Source organism: Silurus aristotelis, assembly GCF_946808225.1.
Source record: "Silurus aristotelis genome assembly, chromosome: 1".
Taxonomy (NCBI): domain Eukaryota; kingdom Metazoa; phylum Chordata; class Actinopteri; order Siluriformes; family Siluridae; genus Silurus; species Silurus aristotelis.
The window spans coordinates 10,364,474-10,379,695 of record NC_139574.1 but is presented as its reverse complement, the minus strand read 5'-3'; the positions used below and the strand labels follow the sequence as shown (position 1 = coordinate 10,379,695).

The following is a 15,222-nucleotide window of genomic DNA, read 5'->3' as shown; positions in this document are numbered from 1 at the left end:
CTTAAGGTCACACCACAGGGGAGGGACTGAGCTGGAAGATCAGCATCTCAGTGGGAGGGGGAGGGGCTACTGGTGAAATTTGCAGCATGCCATATCATACTGTGAAAAGTGAAAGGTCAAGCAGCAAGTGGAAGGTGTCAATCATTAGCTCAAATTGATTAGGCTTATAGAGGTAATTATGAGTCTGCTTAACAAGTGTGCTGACAGTTAGTACAGCTAAGCTGTCCCCTCGCACTTAATTTCCAATAGCTGAAGCTGGGTCATATACACAGGCAGCAAAATAAAAGAATCTGAACAAGCTAAAGGACTTAAAATAGACACTGGAGAGAAAACCCACAGGATTTTGAAGTTGTGTGCGTAATTCTGCTAAAGATAATAAATCAACAGGAGAATGGTGGATTTAAATTTTAACTGGAATGCTGATTTAGCTACGTCAAAAAAGCGGAATGAAACCGGATTGTTTACAGTGGGGAATAAATTAGCAGCAGTGCTTCAGGAAGATAAAGAACCTGTTTGGTTCCTGAAAACAAGCGCAATAACTTTTCAGCCTGAGGGTGCAGAGAAGTGCAACATTAAAGTTTTAACAGCAACATCTGTAACACAAGCGCATTTACTTATTTTTGTGGCACCAGGAAACAAAAAAAAAAAACACGGGGGGGGGGAAGACATCTGTTTTGTCCTTAACATGGCACAATCTCATTGTATATAGATGACTTTGCTCTCCCCAGGTGACACAGACGGATTTCCAGAGATTGGCTGTGTGCAGCAAAGACTAAGATGGAGACAGGATTTGACATGATCCGCTATAATAAAGGAGGCTTCTGGTTATTAAATTTCCACACCTTGAACATTATTGATGATTTTCCTTCGCTGTAATACCTACCAGCGGGACATGTTGACGAAACCTGATTATTGCAATGCACTTTTGCTTTTCGCCAGTAAGGGAACACGCAAGAGGACACACGAACTCATTTTAAAATGTACAACAAGCAGCTTTAACTTACTGGACTGGTTGAGATGCTGAGCTTTAACTTTAATTTATTCACAAAGCATCTGATTTCAAGCAATCTTCCCCAAATGGTGCCACAATGAGCACTTTACAATGCAAAAACCAGCGCAGCTTCATCCCTGAACACAGACAATGTGAATATCGCCCCCTACCTGTCTGAAGATAGTGGTCCTCCATTGCGAGGCTTGTTGACTTGGGCGTAGAGACTCTCTAGGCCCTGATCTCTAGGACTATGCGGCCTCTGGTCCTGGTTCAAGCTCTGGCTGCTGTCCATGGATGAGTCAAGCGAGCCGATGCCTGCGTAGGGGTGTTCCTCATCAGAGTTGAAGGCTCGGGTCACGTCTTGAATCTCGGCATAGTCCCTCTCTCTGGCCTGCCGCTCCCGCAACTCCCTGGTCTTGGCCTGGATCCTGCAAACACACACAGTGCATCACATACCTTGATCGTTTGACCTGTAGTTAGATGAAATAGAACATGCATAGAGCAAATTCCATCATAGGTGCATGATAATCTTTTGCTTTTTATAACTTTTTGGTTTGTTGCTGCCCCATCATGAAAGCTTGATAAATTTCTTATTAGTTTAATAAGGTGTAGTGGGGCAACAAACACCCTGTTAAGACAAGAACAGAAAAGTCAAGCTATTTCAAACTGAAATGACTAGAGAGAAATGTTCAGATAATAAAAATTGCCAGTTTAAACTGAGGTTTAGACTGCTGTTGCTAGGATTAGATTGGCCTTTACATCCTAAAAACATTTGCCCAATGAAACATCAAAACCCCTGCAAAATATGAAGTTTACTTATAAGAGGTACTTTTGGTATATGATCAATGTTTTTTCGTCATTACTCCCTGCGGTGTAGATGTTTGCCTGAGTTCGGGCTCCTACTGGGTTAATAGGCTGCTCAGACACCACCCTCTCTTCCTGTGTTTACCTTGGATCCTTACCCCTATTATAGCGGCCTGCTCAATGGAACCTTGAGACGAAATTCTTTCAAGAACGTCCAGGGGGAGTACATTTCAATCAGCTTTCTGCAGAGGTTAAGCCCTTTCTCCTCAAAGTGCCTCTCCTGCTGCTTCCTCTTAGAGAGCAGAGTCAGAGCAGGCCTGTTATAGCTGACATGGTACAGAGCTGCTAAAACAGCCAGTAGGAGATCTCTTCCGGAGAGGACAGGAGTGGAGCAATATGTCCTGTAGGCGTCTTCCCAAATGGAAAGGAAAAGTTGGGCCTCTCTGATCTTCTGCCAGCTGCCCCTTCCCATATTTTCCTTACTTGCATTCTCTCCAGTTTTTTCCCTTCACATATAAAGCAAACCACTGGGAACAAGTGTGGTGAATGAGGGTTTTTTGTGTTTGTTTTTTTGGGGGAGGGGAGGGGATTAAAGTATGTGTTTGGGAATATAGCCTTGTTGGGATGTGGGTATCTCAGTGGTAGGCCGTCAGGGCCAGCAAAGCCTTCTCTGCTGGCCTAAACACTATCAGAAGCACTGACCTACATTTACAACCTAAATTCTTATATTTGTTCCACGAAATTGTATTAATTTATTTAGTTTATTATCTTCATTTCAGAGCGTTTTCTTGACTGCACTGCTTCCAGTACGTGCATGTGGATGTTGGATTTTTTTGTCCAATCAGATTTCAGCCTCTATGTGCTGCCATGTCAATCTAATCTGCCCAGGGCCTTCAAAGTCAATACTGCTGGCCTTTTTACCTTAGACTTTATAAGAAGTAAATCTGTTTCTTTAACCAATCAGATTTTATATTCACGTCAGCATTTTTCCGTTCCATTTTTATGTTTTTGTCATGTTATTGATTCTGAACTGCTCCAGATGATGTAGTTGCAAAGTTGCAGTGGTAGTGTAGAGTTTTGGAGTCTGGGTTTCTTGTTTTAGTAAAATGGTATTCACCCTCCATATGTGAAATTCCTCTCTTTCTGTAATGCCACGCGTTGTTCTATTGCGTTTTTGTGTAGAGGTGGATAAATTTGGGTAAGTCCCCACTGAAGGCCCAGGTACCAAATGCACGGCCTGCCATTGGGGTATCTACTGGATTAGAAATGGTATAGGCTTGCAAGGTTGGTTACTGCATTCAGTATAAGCTCCCTTTAGAGCGGTCCATTGCACACAAACCCTGCGTGCCTTATTAGAACCAAATGAGCTTTAACATTGTGTCTGTTTCTTCAAACCAGTTTCCCATACCCCCAACTCAAGCCACACTGTTAAGAGTGCCTTGTTTCACTAGCACCCCAGGTCGCAGTTGACCTTTGCTCTTTTCCAGCTGTCCATCACAGCTGTGACTGACGGTTCTATGGTGCAATATTAGGGCCAACTATGGGTTATCCTGGGAAGAAAAATTAGATGTTTCCACAGTTTCTCATAAGCACAATCTAATTTCCCCACAATGAACATTCTCTCTCCGTGACAGCCTAATGCGATTACAATGCCATTTACTGTAGCTTCATTTTGTTCTCTTTCTCGCCTGTGCAAATCTGGAGAGGACTGTGTGAGAACTGCCTACATATCCGTGTCATGTGCAGTTAATAGCCTACTGGTAATGAGAAAAACTGCTGGGGTTTGTAAAACCAATAACACCACTGTACGCCCAAATCTTCTGACTTCGCACAAACACGCATTTTTCTTAATGAAACTCTAGGCTTGAAATCTCGAAAGAACTGCACACGTTGGAGCATGCTGGTTTTAGGCTGTTGCATTAATATCAGGGACATGAAAAATGTGAAACGTGAGACCAGAGTGAGGTCAGTCCACCTGGCGTCTGCTCAGAAACTGATGTCACCTCGCTGCCCGGACAATCCCTGTTCCGTGTTATGGCAGATTTTACAGAAACCCAAAAGCAAATTCATTCTTCTGGCAGACAGCAAATAATAGTCAGATAGAATCTGCTATGGCACTGTGTGTCTTGGTCAGATAATGTCCAGTATGAGCAAAAGCACCAGGCCATACCTGGCCCCGCGGTCATACACCAAGACAGCCAATAGATGAGAAGAAGTAAAATTGCTTTTTGCCAACAAAGCCATTGCTTTTCTATAGAGACAGTGGAACTGCTTTACCTAGGGGATTGGGCAACAATGACAACATTGCAGTGGTACCCTCAAGTGTAATGTTTTTGTACCTCATACAACGTAGCATACATTCAAAATGCAATTAAAGATCTAATTAGACATTAAGGACTCTGTTTGCACCTTAAATGAGCTGTAAAGGTACACTGTATTCACAGGAAATGTACCTTTACTTTATCGGGGAGGGTTTGCATGTAAGGCAGCTACAGAAGTATGTTTTACATCTGTAGACTGCGATCCATCATTACTGCAGAATGGTACTATAGATACACTAGAAATGAATTTATTCGTATAAGCTTGGGCTAACTTGGTGAGAGTCCACTGTCACTTGTTTACTTCATTACACAATTAATGGCCCGTTGTGGCATTAGCTCAACAGACAGAAGTAGCTAAACTGAGCATGATTACTGCTCTGTCAATTTCTCTCTGTCCCTCCCTGAGTGAAGGCCATCGCAGCTCCTGGTGTTTCATGTGGCAATGGTCCAGAATCATTACCCACCCACGTTCAAAGATAATTAGTGCCAACTGCTCCTCAGTGTATGAGTGTGTGTAAGCGAGTCAGAGAAAAAATATGCTTATTTCTTGTATATGTGTGTTTGTGATTATGAATGCAGATGTGTGACTAATTAAGGCGTCGATATTAGCTTGCATATGTACTGCCTGTTGTTGTGTAGGTGTTCTGTCAGTAGAATGATGGCATTCCAGCTGAATGCTTTAGCTACCGTTATGTTTCTAGGTAACAGCCAAGAGAATAAGAAGAAGCTGCCCTTAACATTTTGCCCTATATGTCTTCAGACGGCCTTGAACAAGATGTTCTACATGTCCTCAACAGCTCATTAACAGCCGCCCCGTGTAGAGCCAAATACCATTCACGTCGCTTCTTTATCAAAAGATTGGCGTTCAGTTTAAACACTTTCTCTTCCACAACCACAATGCAAGAAAAGGTTTTGTATGATAAATGGCACAAGTTAACTTGTCTCACGAGCTGTTAACAAAAGTCAGAAAAATAAAGCTTGCTGGTGCTCGGAGTCGTGGTTTAAAAAAATGATAGGCATTGGGGTGGGGGAGTGCTAGCGAGAAATGGAAGCTTGGTTAGCCTGCGGTCCTTCCTTTCACTCACTGAATAAATTTCATTGCTTAGCAAAACAACACTCTAGCAGACTAAAACACACACTCCACCCACAACACCTCCAACATGCTTAACACGATCAAAAGAGTGTGGCAGATGGCTCCAACAAAAAAATGACACGATAAAGCCCTTTGTACGATTTAAAAGCTACAATAATGGTATCAAGTGCATATAGAATAGTGACAAATGAACAGTCAAGTGGCTCTGTGTGGGGGCATTCATTTATTTTACTGGATTTATTTTTATTGTGCTTATGGAGAGAAGAATCAATACAAACATTTTCACTTCACAAGGCTCTTCCAGTATGCCTTCACAGGGTAAAAGAGATGATTGATATAAATCATATGCTACCGATCTCACCAGATCCTGAGAATTTTGCAATGAACATACAGAAACCCCTTTTTAGGTTTGTGGTGAGACGCTATATGTTTGCTTTCCTTTATTTAATATATAGTACTTATTAAGAATAAAGCAGAGTTTTTGTCATTCGAACTAGATTTATACATGATCTGAAAATTTGGGCCACAAATTATACACTATATGAACAAACAAAACTGCTCATTTATCCACAAGGGTGTTAGTAAAGGCAGGTACTGATGTAGGTGAGGTGAGGAGGTCTGGAGTGCAGTCAGTGTTTCAATTTATTCCAAACGTGTTCAATAGGGTTGAGGTCAGAGCTCTATAGCAGGAGATCTTTCACTCCAACCCATGTAAAGCATATCTTCATGAAGTTTGCTTTGTGCACAGGGGCATTTGTCATGCTGGAACAGGTCTGGGTCTCCTAGTTCAAGCATCCAAAGACATCCTATACAATTGTGTGCAACTTTGTTGTAACAGTTTGGGGAAGAATTGCATATTATACTTTTTTGTTTTTACAGGTTTAAGTTGATTTTTTCCATTTCACACCTATGACACTAAGTATTCTTTACAATAAGCATACATCTCTCTAAGCATACATATAGTACAGATAGTAAAGCTGAGCTCACTCCCCATAACTGACTAGAAAAGAAATCAACAGCAAAAAACAAACATAAGGCAACCCATCGAATGATGCCTGTGGAGCGAGAATTGCCCAGAGTGTAACAATTATGAAAAATTGCAGAATATAAAAATCCTAACAGTCACTTTAAGCCACAGGCCAACTATCAATTTAATTACAAACACAATCAGGTTCACAATCAGCCTGTGTCATCTGCCTTTGAACTCGGCATGCTAATTAGTCTAGTCAAACAGAAAAATATTACAAAAGGCTCCTGAGCATAATGAGCTAATTATTTTGTAACACAATTACTGCCACAGTACAGGGAGAAACGATTGGCCGTGATAACGATTAACATGCATTAATGCGTCAAATAAAGTATGAAGATATGCGCTTAGCTGTGGGCAGACTCAGAAATCACTGCAGCTACAAAGTTAAGTGGAGCAGAAATAGAAGAATTTCAACTAATAAACATGTACTTTTAATTGGCATTGTGTCTGAGTTGCTTTAATGAGAAAAATTTACAAAACAAAACAAAAAAAAAGAACTGGAATATTAAGAACCAATTTATAATAAATCAAATCCTTACAACTGCTGACCACAAGCCAGAAAAAACAAAGCTGTAAAAAAGTAATAAAAAGGGTTCAGGGTAAACATCAGTTAAATATCCTGAAAATGAAAAGGATGGATAAATATAGAAATGCATTCCCTAGTGGGGGGCAGTGGGAATCAAACATGCGTTTATAAACCCCTTGAAAGAAAGGAAGCTGCTAGTTGCGATAGCGGGACTAGTTAAAATAGGCTTGAGAATCGGCGGCGTCTCAGGCTGACTGCACTCAGGAAGAAGCCAAACAAACAAAAGGAAGCCATAGGCTTAAGAAGCAGGAAACCGGGAGATGGATGAATGCTAGCTGCTGATTAGCAGCCCAGTGGAGTCAGGCAGATAAGAGTGCAGCTAATCTGCTAAACGGAAGACGATATTTACCACTCTATACTCAATGGTCAGTACTGTGCTCTGAAACCAAGCTGTTATAGTCAAAACCCACAAACTTGCATCCTGTTGTATTTGTTAACACACTGATACAGATGAGAGGAAGCCATGCATATTGTTATGTGGTTTCTGGCTCGGCAGGGTGGCTGCAAAACCCTGGAGAGCTTCCTCAAAGATTGCCCCCAACTCTCTAATTGGCACTCTGCCATGGTGGTCTTTGCAGTCTAAGTAATAATAATAATAATAATAAAAAAAAAAAATCCAAATCACGCAGTCCATGAACCTCCATAGGCATAAACAAAACCGTCTAGAAGAGTGACTGTGCTGCTGATGAGGCACGGAAACCCTGGCGGCTGGAGGACCGGCAGAGGACAGTGGGCAGCAGCTGCTTACAATTTACTCAATTGTGGCAAAACAAATGCTACTGATGCCGACACTCCATCATCCTCAGCCCACATCAAGCCTGATAGCACTCTGCCTGCTTTCAAAGCTTTCTGTTTTTTTTTTTTTTTTCTTATTTTTTATTTCGCTCAGTGTTGCAACGGCTGTCATCCATACAGCAGTGACAGAAGAGGATTTAGGGAGCTTAAGTCATTCACAAATATAGCAGTATAAGCCCTAAAGCTCCTAAGGAGCAAAGAATTTCATGAACATCTTAGAGGGCAAGTACACTAAATCTGCTGCAGTGCTAGAAGGATGGGAGATCCAGTATACCTCTTGTGATTCTTTTTAATGTACAAATTATGACTTCTTTCTCATCTACCTCGAGCTTTACCTCAATCCTGATAAGCACTTGAGGCTGCTTTCACCTATTCAGTAGATCTTTTTATTTGAACCCTGCTGTTTTTTGCTGCTTGCAAAAATGTCAGTAGTTAGGGGAGGACAGTGTGTGCACATTCTTTGTTTAAATGTCCAGTATGAAAACAAATCAAAACAAATACTAAAATCGAAGGTATTCATTTCCCCTGGCGAACAGACTAATAGCTATTAGTTAAAGTATTTTTAAACTACCTCCACAATTTGGCCAACTCCTACCATCACCTCAGTAACCTGTTCCCTGCAGCTAGTGTAAATGAATCACAGCTTTCACTACAGTTTCATGTGCAAACGTACACACTTACACATGCCTGTCTAACATGTTCTTCGCTGTATAATAACGCATCAAAAAATACAAATAAATGTATTTTATTTTATTTTTTTGAGCTGTCAGTCTCCCTAGTGCTTTGAATATCATATTCACGGTATGGTGGCTGAGTAGATTATTAATGCTGGGACAATTTCCCTAAAGGACTAGACTCCATTAAGTGAAGGAAAAACTCAAAGTATGGGGGTGGGAAGAAAGGAGAAAACCAATCTTGATTTAATTCAAGATGCAAACCCGATAGACCTTCACAAACAAAAATCCATGAAGATTTCCTGATATAGTGAGTATATATATACATGTATATGAACCTTCTTTCGAATGGAAATAAATGAAGTTGTGGAACATGACAAATGCATATTTGATTGACTTGGAGCATTGATCGAAGACACAGAGCTGCCGGCAAGCCCATTCACTGCCTTTCTATACTGGAGCACAGAGTTGGCGGTGTTCTGGGCTGCAGGCCAAAGCCTGATTTCCAGTGCCCATGGTGAAGAGCGCCACACGCAAGGCAGGCTTCTTTGATAATGGGCTCCAGATGTTTCATTGACGAGGCCAGCCTCATTGTCAGTGCCGGGCTTGGGTGCTCTCTCCATGGAGGCCTGCACTGGCCCTATTGTTGCGATTCAATTATGCTCCATTAGCAAAAGTGGCTTGATAACTGAGTTCATTTGGTTTGTGTGGTATAATACTGGGTTGCCAGTCCTCTTCACGTACGGGAAAGCAATTGATATTGTCGTCTGCTTGTGTGCGAAAAATTAATAAGGATTTGTGCTGTTGTCAGAGAAGCACTGAGTATAAACAATACTTGTTTGCATTGTTGTAGCTGAGGAAATTAATGAAATAACGGGCAGGTATTTGAGCTTTTTTTTAAACCTAAGTCTGGCAACACACACCAACCAGTGTACATGCTATGGTAATTAACACATTTCTTTAAACCCAGGTATAAATGACATAATAAGCTGATAACTGACAAGTGGTACTTTTAATATAAAACACAATTAGTACCCGTGAGCAGTAAGTGAAATATAACTGACTGAAAATGTTTCAGAACAACCAAAAAAAAAATCTTATAACTGGTTACCTTTTTCTAAGGCAACAATTAACGGCTGTGAAAACATTCGCAATGAGTTGGCTGCATTCGACACACAGTCCAGTGCTGGTTGAGCGCTCCAATTAGCACTCAGCCCTATTCAGCAGCACAAAAGGGAAAAAACAATCTATAATTGATCAATTTAATGCACTCTTATAAAAGCCGCTAACCACTCACACTAGCAGCACTTTCACAGACTTTACCTTTTTCCCCCAATTTAGTTAATTAGGCAAGTTTCTAGTATTTCCTGTTTAAATGTGAGGCTTTTTGCACAGCACTGGGAGACGGATAAAGCCTCACCTCTCTCTCTCCAAACGCATCCTCTGCATCTCCTCCTCTGTGGCCTGCACGTCGTCCATTTTGTTCTTGCCTGAGCCTTTGCGCTCCATCTTCTCCCCTGTTCTCTCGTCTTTGCGGTGTTTGCCGAACCTGAAAGCGGGCCACAGAAAATGGTAATGTGTTTAGACGTGACATTGAGATGCCAGATGCACAGTTTGGATTAGGATGTAAATGACTAATTTTTTTTTGGGATGTAAACAAATTAACCTGGCAAGCTGTGTGACCTATTTAAGAACAACTTTTAACAGGTGTAATTACAGAGATAAGTCTATAGTCTAGACATCCTTACATGTCATTATCTTTCAAAAACTTGTGGAGGATCGCATCCAAGCTGCCAGAGGCAAGCAGAAGATGAATGGAAAATATGCTGCTTCTTAAGACCAAACCTGTGGTGTTAAAGTAAATCTGGTGGACCCCCAGCTACACTAAAAATCCTCAGCGTTACCTTTTATTACGATTGAGATTTGGTTTATGGCTATACATGATATAAATTTATCTGAAATAGATATGTTTTGTTTAGCAGTGGTTTTATCACTTTTAAAAGCACCATAAACTTCACACATGAGACATGTGTTGAGCTGAAAAGAATTCTCTGTCCAATCATCTTCAGACATTGTTTTCATCCTTGACCTTTTTAATTAGTTGTGCTGTCACTTAACTATTCATACCAGCGAAAGTAAAACTAATAAAAATATTGATTATATATTATAAATATAAATAAAAAACATGTTAACAAAGTGTCATTGTTTAAAAAAAATATAAATAAAAAAAAATTATATAAGAGGTGAAATCAAAACAAGCAACACATTTATTCACAACGTCCTTTCTTTACTCAGATATAAAAAAGTAAATAAACTCCAGCAAAGCACTAAAATCCGCCACGGTGCACGCATCCGGCAATTAAAACCGCCCGTGTGGAAACATAGCAAAAGTTCGGTTTGGTGTTGATTTATGTAATTTAAAACACCATAATTACTTTACAACATTTACAAGAATATTTTTACGAGCTGCCCTGTCGTCTGAAAATGTAAACGGGCTTGTCTGTTTGATCAACTGGCTCAGTGCAAAGAAAGAGAAGTAATGGGAGCCTGGTATTTCTATGTTCGTATTTTCATGTGTCTAACAGACATGAACCGTTTCTTAGAAAAACTTCTATGACCTTTAAAACATGTCTAGACTTCATGCACTTTGTTGAGTTTGGTTTCACTAATAATAAACATAAATTTGCATAAGGCATCCATATTTGTCCATGTTGATTAGAGTTTTAAAAACTTGAAAAGTACATTCGAGTTACGAGATAACTCATGACAATCATGATTCAATATTTTAATGGATTAACAGACCTAATATATTTATATAGTCTTTGCTGTGTATGTATGTTTGTGTATCTTCATGACCTAGTTAATGCATTTGTGCCATAGTTAGAAATCCCCAAAGTAAACACACTCCATGAATAACTTAGTATAACTCTGTTCCTGACTGATTTGCATCTTAATCACTGTTTCTTCCTGAGTCCTTGGTCTCGGTTTAGGATGTGGTAAAGACAGGCTGCTTACTCACAGGAACGCTATTTGATGTTGGCCTTCAGGCCAAAGCCATTACCAAGACTGACCCTATGGCTATACACACATACATACACACACCAACACTGAGAAAGTCATTCAGATATGCACTGGCTTCACGTCCTAAAAGCTTTTTCCTCAAACTTGGTAGCTGTGCCACTGATAAACTAAGAGACACCACAGGAAAAAATTTACATGTCCAGGTTTAATTCCACTGCAAAAGTCCTTACAACTTTGGATTTAGTTTGTCCCGCCTATACATGTGCCTTGGAGTGCATGTTTTTGTATTTGAGTGAATCTCATTCGGAGCTTGGAAGGATTATTGACAGCAATAATAAAATCTATGTACAGACAAGGCAATAACAGTATGCGTATGGATTTGCAAAGTGGGAATATGAATTGGTAAACTCGATAAATGTAATCATTCTTATCGATCCTGAAGCTTTCCTATGACACTCTAGAATTGTGCATGGCAAGAATGCACTTTCATTATAAAAATCAGATTTAATCAACAACAGAAATCTATTTCTATTTCCATCCAGAAAAGTAGTTATGCCATATGCCCGAGAATGTACATTTTTCAAGCTTGGCTGCACCCTAACCACTGCAAGCTAGTTTTTCAACCCCCCTCTTTTTATAATCGTTCCAGTGGTTTAATGGAGACAATAGGAATGCAAACTTTTGAGCCAAACTTGATAAAGTTACTTCAGAGAGAAATGACCTGAATATATTCATGAAATGGGAAAACCCTTCTGTAAAATATGATTGTTGGTCTACTTTATATTTAGTAGCAAACTCATTGGCTTAATGACTTCCTCATGTCTGTGCTGTTGAACGAGGGTGGTCTCGATCAGGCAGTGAGGATGACAACCTATTCTGTCTACTTATGTAGGAAACAGGGTCCAACCTGCAGCTTTCCTCCCTTTGAAGCTCTACATTACCTGATTAATTAATCAACAAATGGCTCTGGTCAGGCTAAAGAAGTCCACTACGTGAATACTAATAACAACAGACCAATCTATCACCACATTCAGTGACAGCTTCCTGCCATACTTCCCAGAGACTTTTTCATTAACTCTGATTCACTGCATCCTCCTTTACACCATCTGACTCCTCCACCCACCCTGTCTTTCTCCTCAGACGCAGATGTTGCACATTTTTTATTATCACAAATAAGTCAGTGAGATGGACGACTTTCAAAACTCTTAGATCACCCAGGCACAGACCTTAAAACTTTTTGATAAAAGTTAAACAAACTAAAGGAAGTTCCCTTCTTTATTATAGGCAATGCAGGAAAGTGTTGAATTTATACTTTTCTTTCTTTAAAAAAAAAAACAAAACAAAACAATGGTTTAACCCTTGCTGTGAAATTCCAAGAGACCACACATCAATTTACAGATGAAATAAAGCGAGACACAATTCGTCCCCACTGAGCATGCATGGGGCTTTTTTCATCTACTCATGGCGCCAGACTTTAATTGACATTACCAAACCGAGTGTGTCTGATGAACAACCAGCTCAGGTTTTATCGACACCTGACAGCTCATAATGACCCGTAACAACCAGTCATCATTCCTATCAAGTCAGCAAAACCTGCAGAGCTTTACAAACCCAACCACAACACATTCACACATTCACTGACCAAAAAACCCCACACACACACACCTCAAGTAATAGTATGGCTAACATTCAAACGGTTTCAAATATCTGCATCCTGTTAGCTGATCTGTTCATACAAATGATGGGAATTTTTTATAAAATCCACTTTTAAGTCAATTAAAATCAAGGACACACTGAAATTTGTATCAACATTGGCTAGAATTTTGCAGCAATTTAAGTTTACCTCATTATTTATCCTATTATTGTCACCTTCATTGTATTACATCAGTGTGATAAATGGGCAGCTACCGTTTTAGCACTTTATTCGCATAGAATGAGTAACAAAGTACTAAGAGAATTGGTTCAGTATCATATATTCCCTGCATTATGTTCTGTGTGGTAACTAAGGCTGTACTCAAGAGCAGGGGATTATATTCAGTCAAGTCTAAATCTGCAGTCGAGTCAAAAATGTCCTTTTTGACGCAAAAAATTTACTTTGACTAGTTGGCTTAAATTTTAAGCCAAAATCTAGAAGCAAGTATCCTTGTTAAACTTGTTCACGGCAAAAAGCAGCCAAATTTAAAAACCAAAAGAAGGAAAAAAAAAAAGACCAAATTTAGCAAGGGCAATGTCCAAAACCAAAATCAAATGGCACAAGTATAGATGTCCATGACAGTGTACTAGTGCTTATACCTGAGCCCTACACCCTATGACCTTATGGCAGTAACTATTGTGCTGCTTTTAGCTGGGATCACAAAGAAACGCTAATAATAAAGTTTTTATGCATGAATGAACGAATGAATTAACGAATGAATGACAACTGCATGAATCATTTGGAATGAGTAAGGATTGTCAGAAACCTTCAGAGCACAAACTATATAATCAGCTGCTAACACTGCCTTCGCCTTTGTTCCTCACTTGAATAAGCTATAGTCAGTGAGGTTGGCTTTATCTTCTCTCTCAGTGGCCAGACTATGACACACATACTGTCTGGTACATTCATATGTGTGTGTGTGTGTGTGTGTGTGTGTATGTGTGTGTGTGTGTGTGTGTGTGTGTGTGGGGGGGGTCTTTGGCAAGTCTGTAAAAATGTAGACACAATGAGAGACTGGTCTCTGCAGGGGGAATAACTAGTGAACACACTAAAGAGGCGAGATGAACAACCTGCTATTACAGGAAATTCAAATCTGCATGCACTATGCTTACATACAGTATGAAAATATTTACAAACAAATGCAATGTCTAACTGTTTTTATTTTCTAATGACTGAAGTGCAAACGTTTGCATCCCCATGGTTTATGAATGGAATTGCATAAAAAATAAATAAATAAAAAAGACCATTCAAAGCCTGTGCATGAACTGAACCGCTTCATCTCAGAAGATCTTTTTTTGCAGATTAACTTCAAGTCGTCCTCCAAGTGGAAATTGGTCATTCAAGTAGCAAGAGAAGAAGCAATTTCTATCTAATAACAAGAAAAAAAATAATCAACCATACCCTGACTTATTATGCATATTACTAAATTATTTGATGTAATATTTCCACACACACACAAAAAAAAGAAGTCATTTGAGAACAGAAAACAAGCACATGTCTACACTTTTGGTCTCATCAAGAAAAGAAGATTGTATAAATACTAGCAAATGTACATCCATTTCTTTATGTTAAACCAGTACCACATGGTCACATTTACATACTGAAACATTAGAGTCTAGTAAAAACATTTACATTGCATTAAATCATTCAGTTCTAACCACAAAGTATTTTTTCAGCTCCAGGGCAACTAAAGAGCTTATGTATCATGTTCAATATTGAACTGTCTGAGAAAACTTGTAAAGACTGAGAAAAAAACAAGGTTTATAAAAAATAAATATATATATATAATAATAATAATAATAAATAAAAAAAAAAAAACAGTTCTCAAACACTGCCTATAACTCTGTATTCAAAATAACAGAGTGTGTTGGAGAGGCCCTCGGGGGACAGCATGTCTTCTCATGTCTCCTCAGGTAGCCCTTAATATCCCATTCACACACCCTGCCATTCAGTTCATCATAAAGTACTGTGTGTGGGAGCCTCCAGTGCACAAAAACACAGTTTAATGGGCCATCACTGAGCATCACACCCCTCAGCCACACTGACAGCCAGCACTAATGAATACCAAAACATCTTCTGGCTTCAAAATAACAGCCCGAGGTAGAGGCGACAGGTTTAGTTGTCTTGGACTCACACATAGCCAGTGCTCTCTGACAAACATTCCAATACATAGTTGGGTTATAAATATATGGAGGCATTCATGCATGCACGCAC

General features: G+C 39.6%; 1 protein-coding gene across 6 annotated transcripts in view; it reads right to left on the bottom strand.

The window, feature by feature from the left end:
• Positions 1 to 15,222, bottom strand: part of pard3aa (par-3 family cell polarity regulator alpha, a) — a 395,018-nt gene that overhangs the window by 77,866 nt on the left and 301,930 nt on the right. For all 6 annotated transcript variants that reach the window (XR_014534054.1, XM_083544220.1, XM_083544221.1 and 3 more), the window contains 2 exons: positions 9,715 to 9,843; positions 1,162 to 1,419 (listed from right to left, as the gene is read on the bottom strand). Coding sequence is in view for 5 of the 6 variants with exons in the window: in XM_083544220.1 (XP_083400346.1) it covers positions 1,162 to 1,419; positions 9,715 to 9,843 (387 nt within the window). In the remaining variant the exon portion in view is untranslated. The remainder of the gene's footprint in view (positions 1 to 1,161; positions 1,420 to 9,714; positions 9,844 to 15,222) is intronic.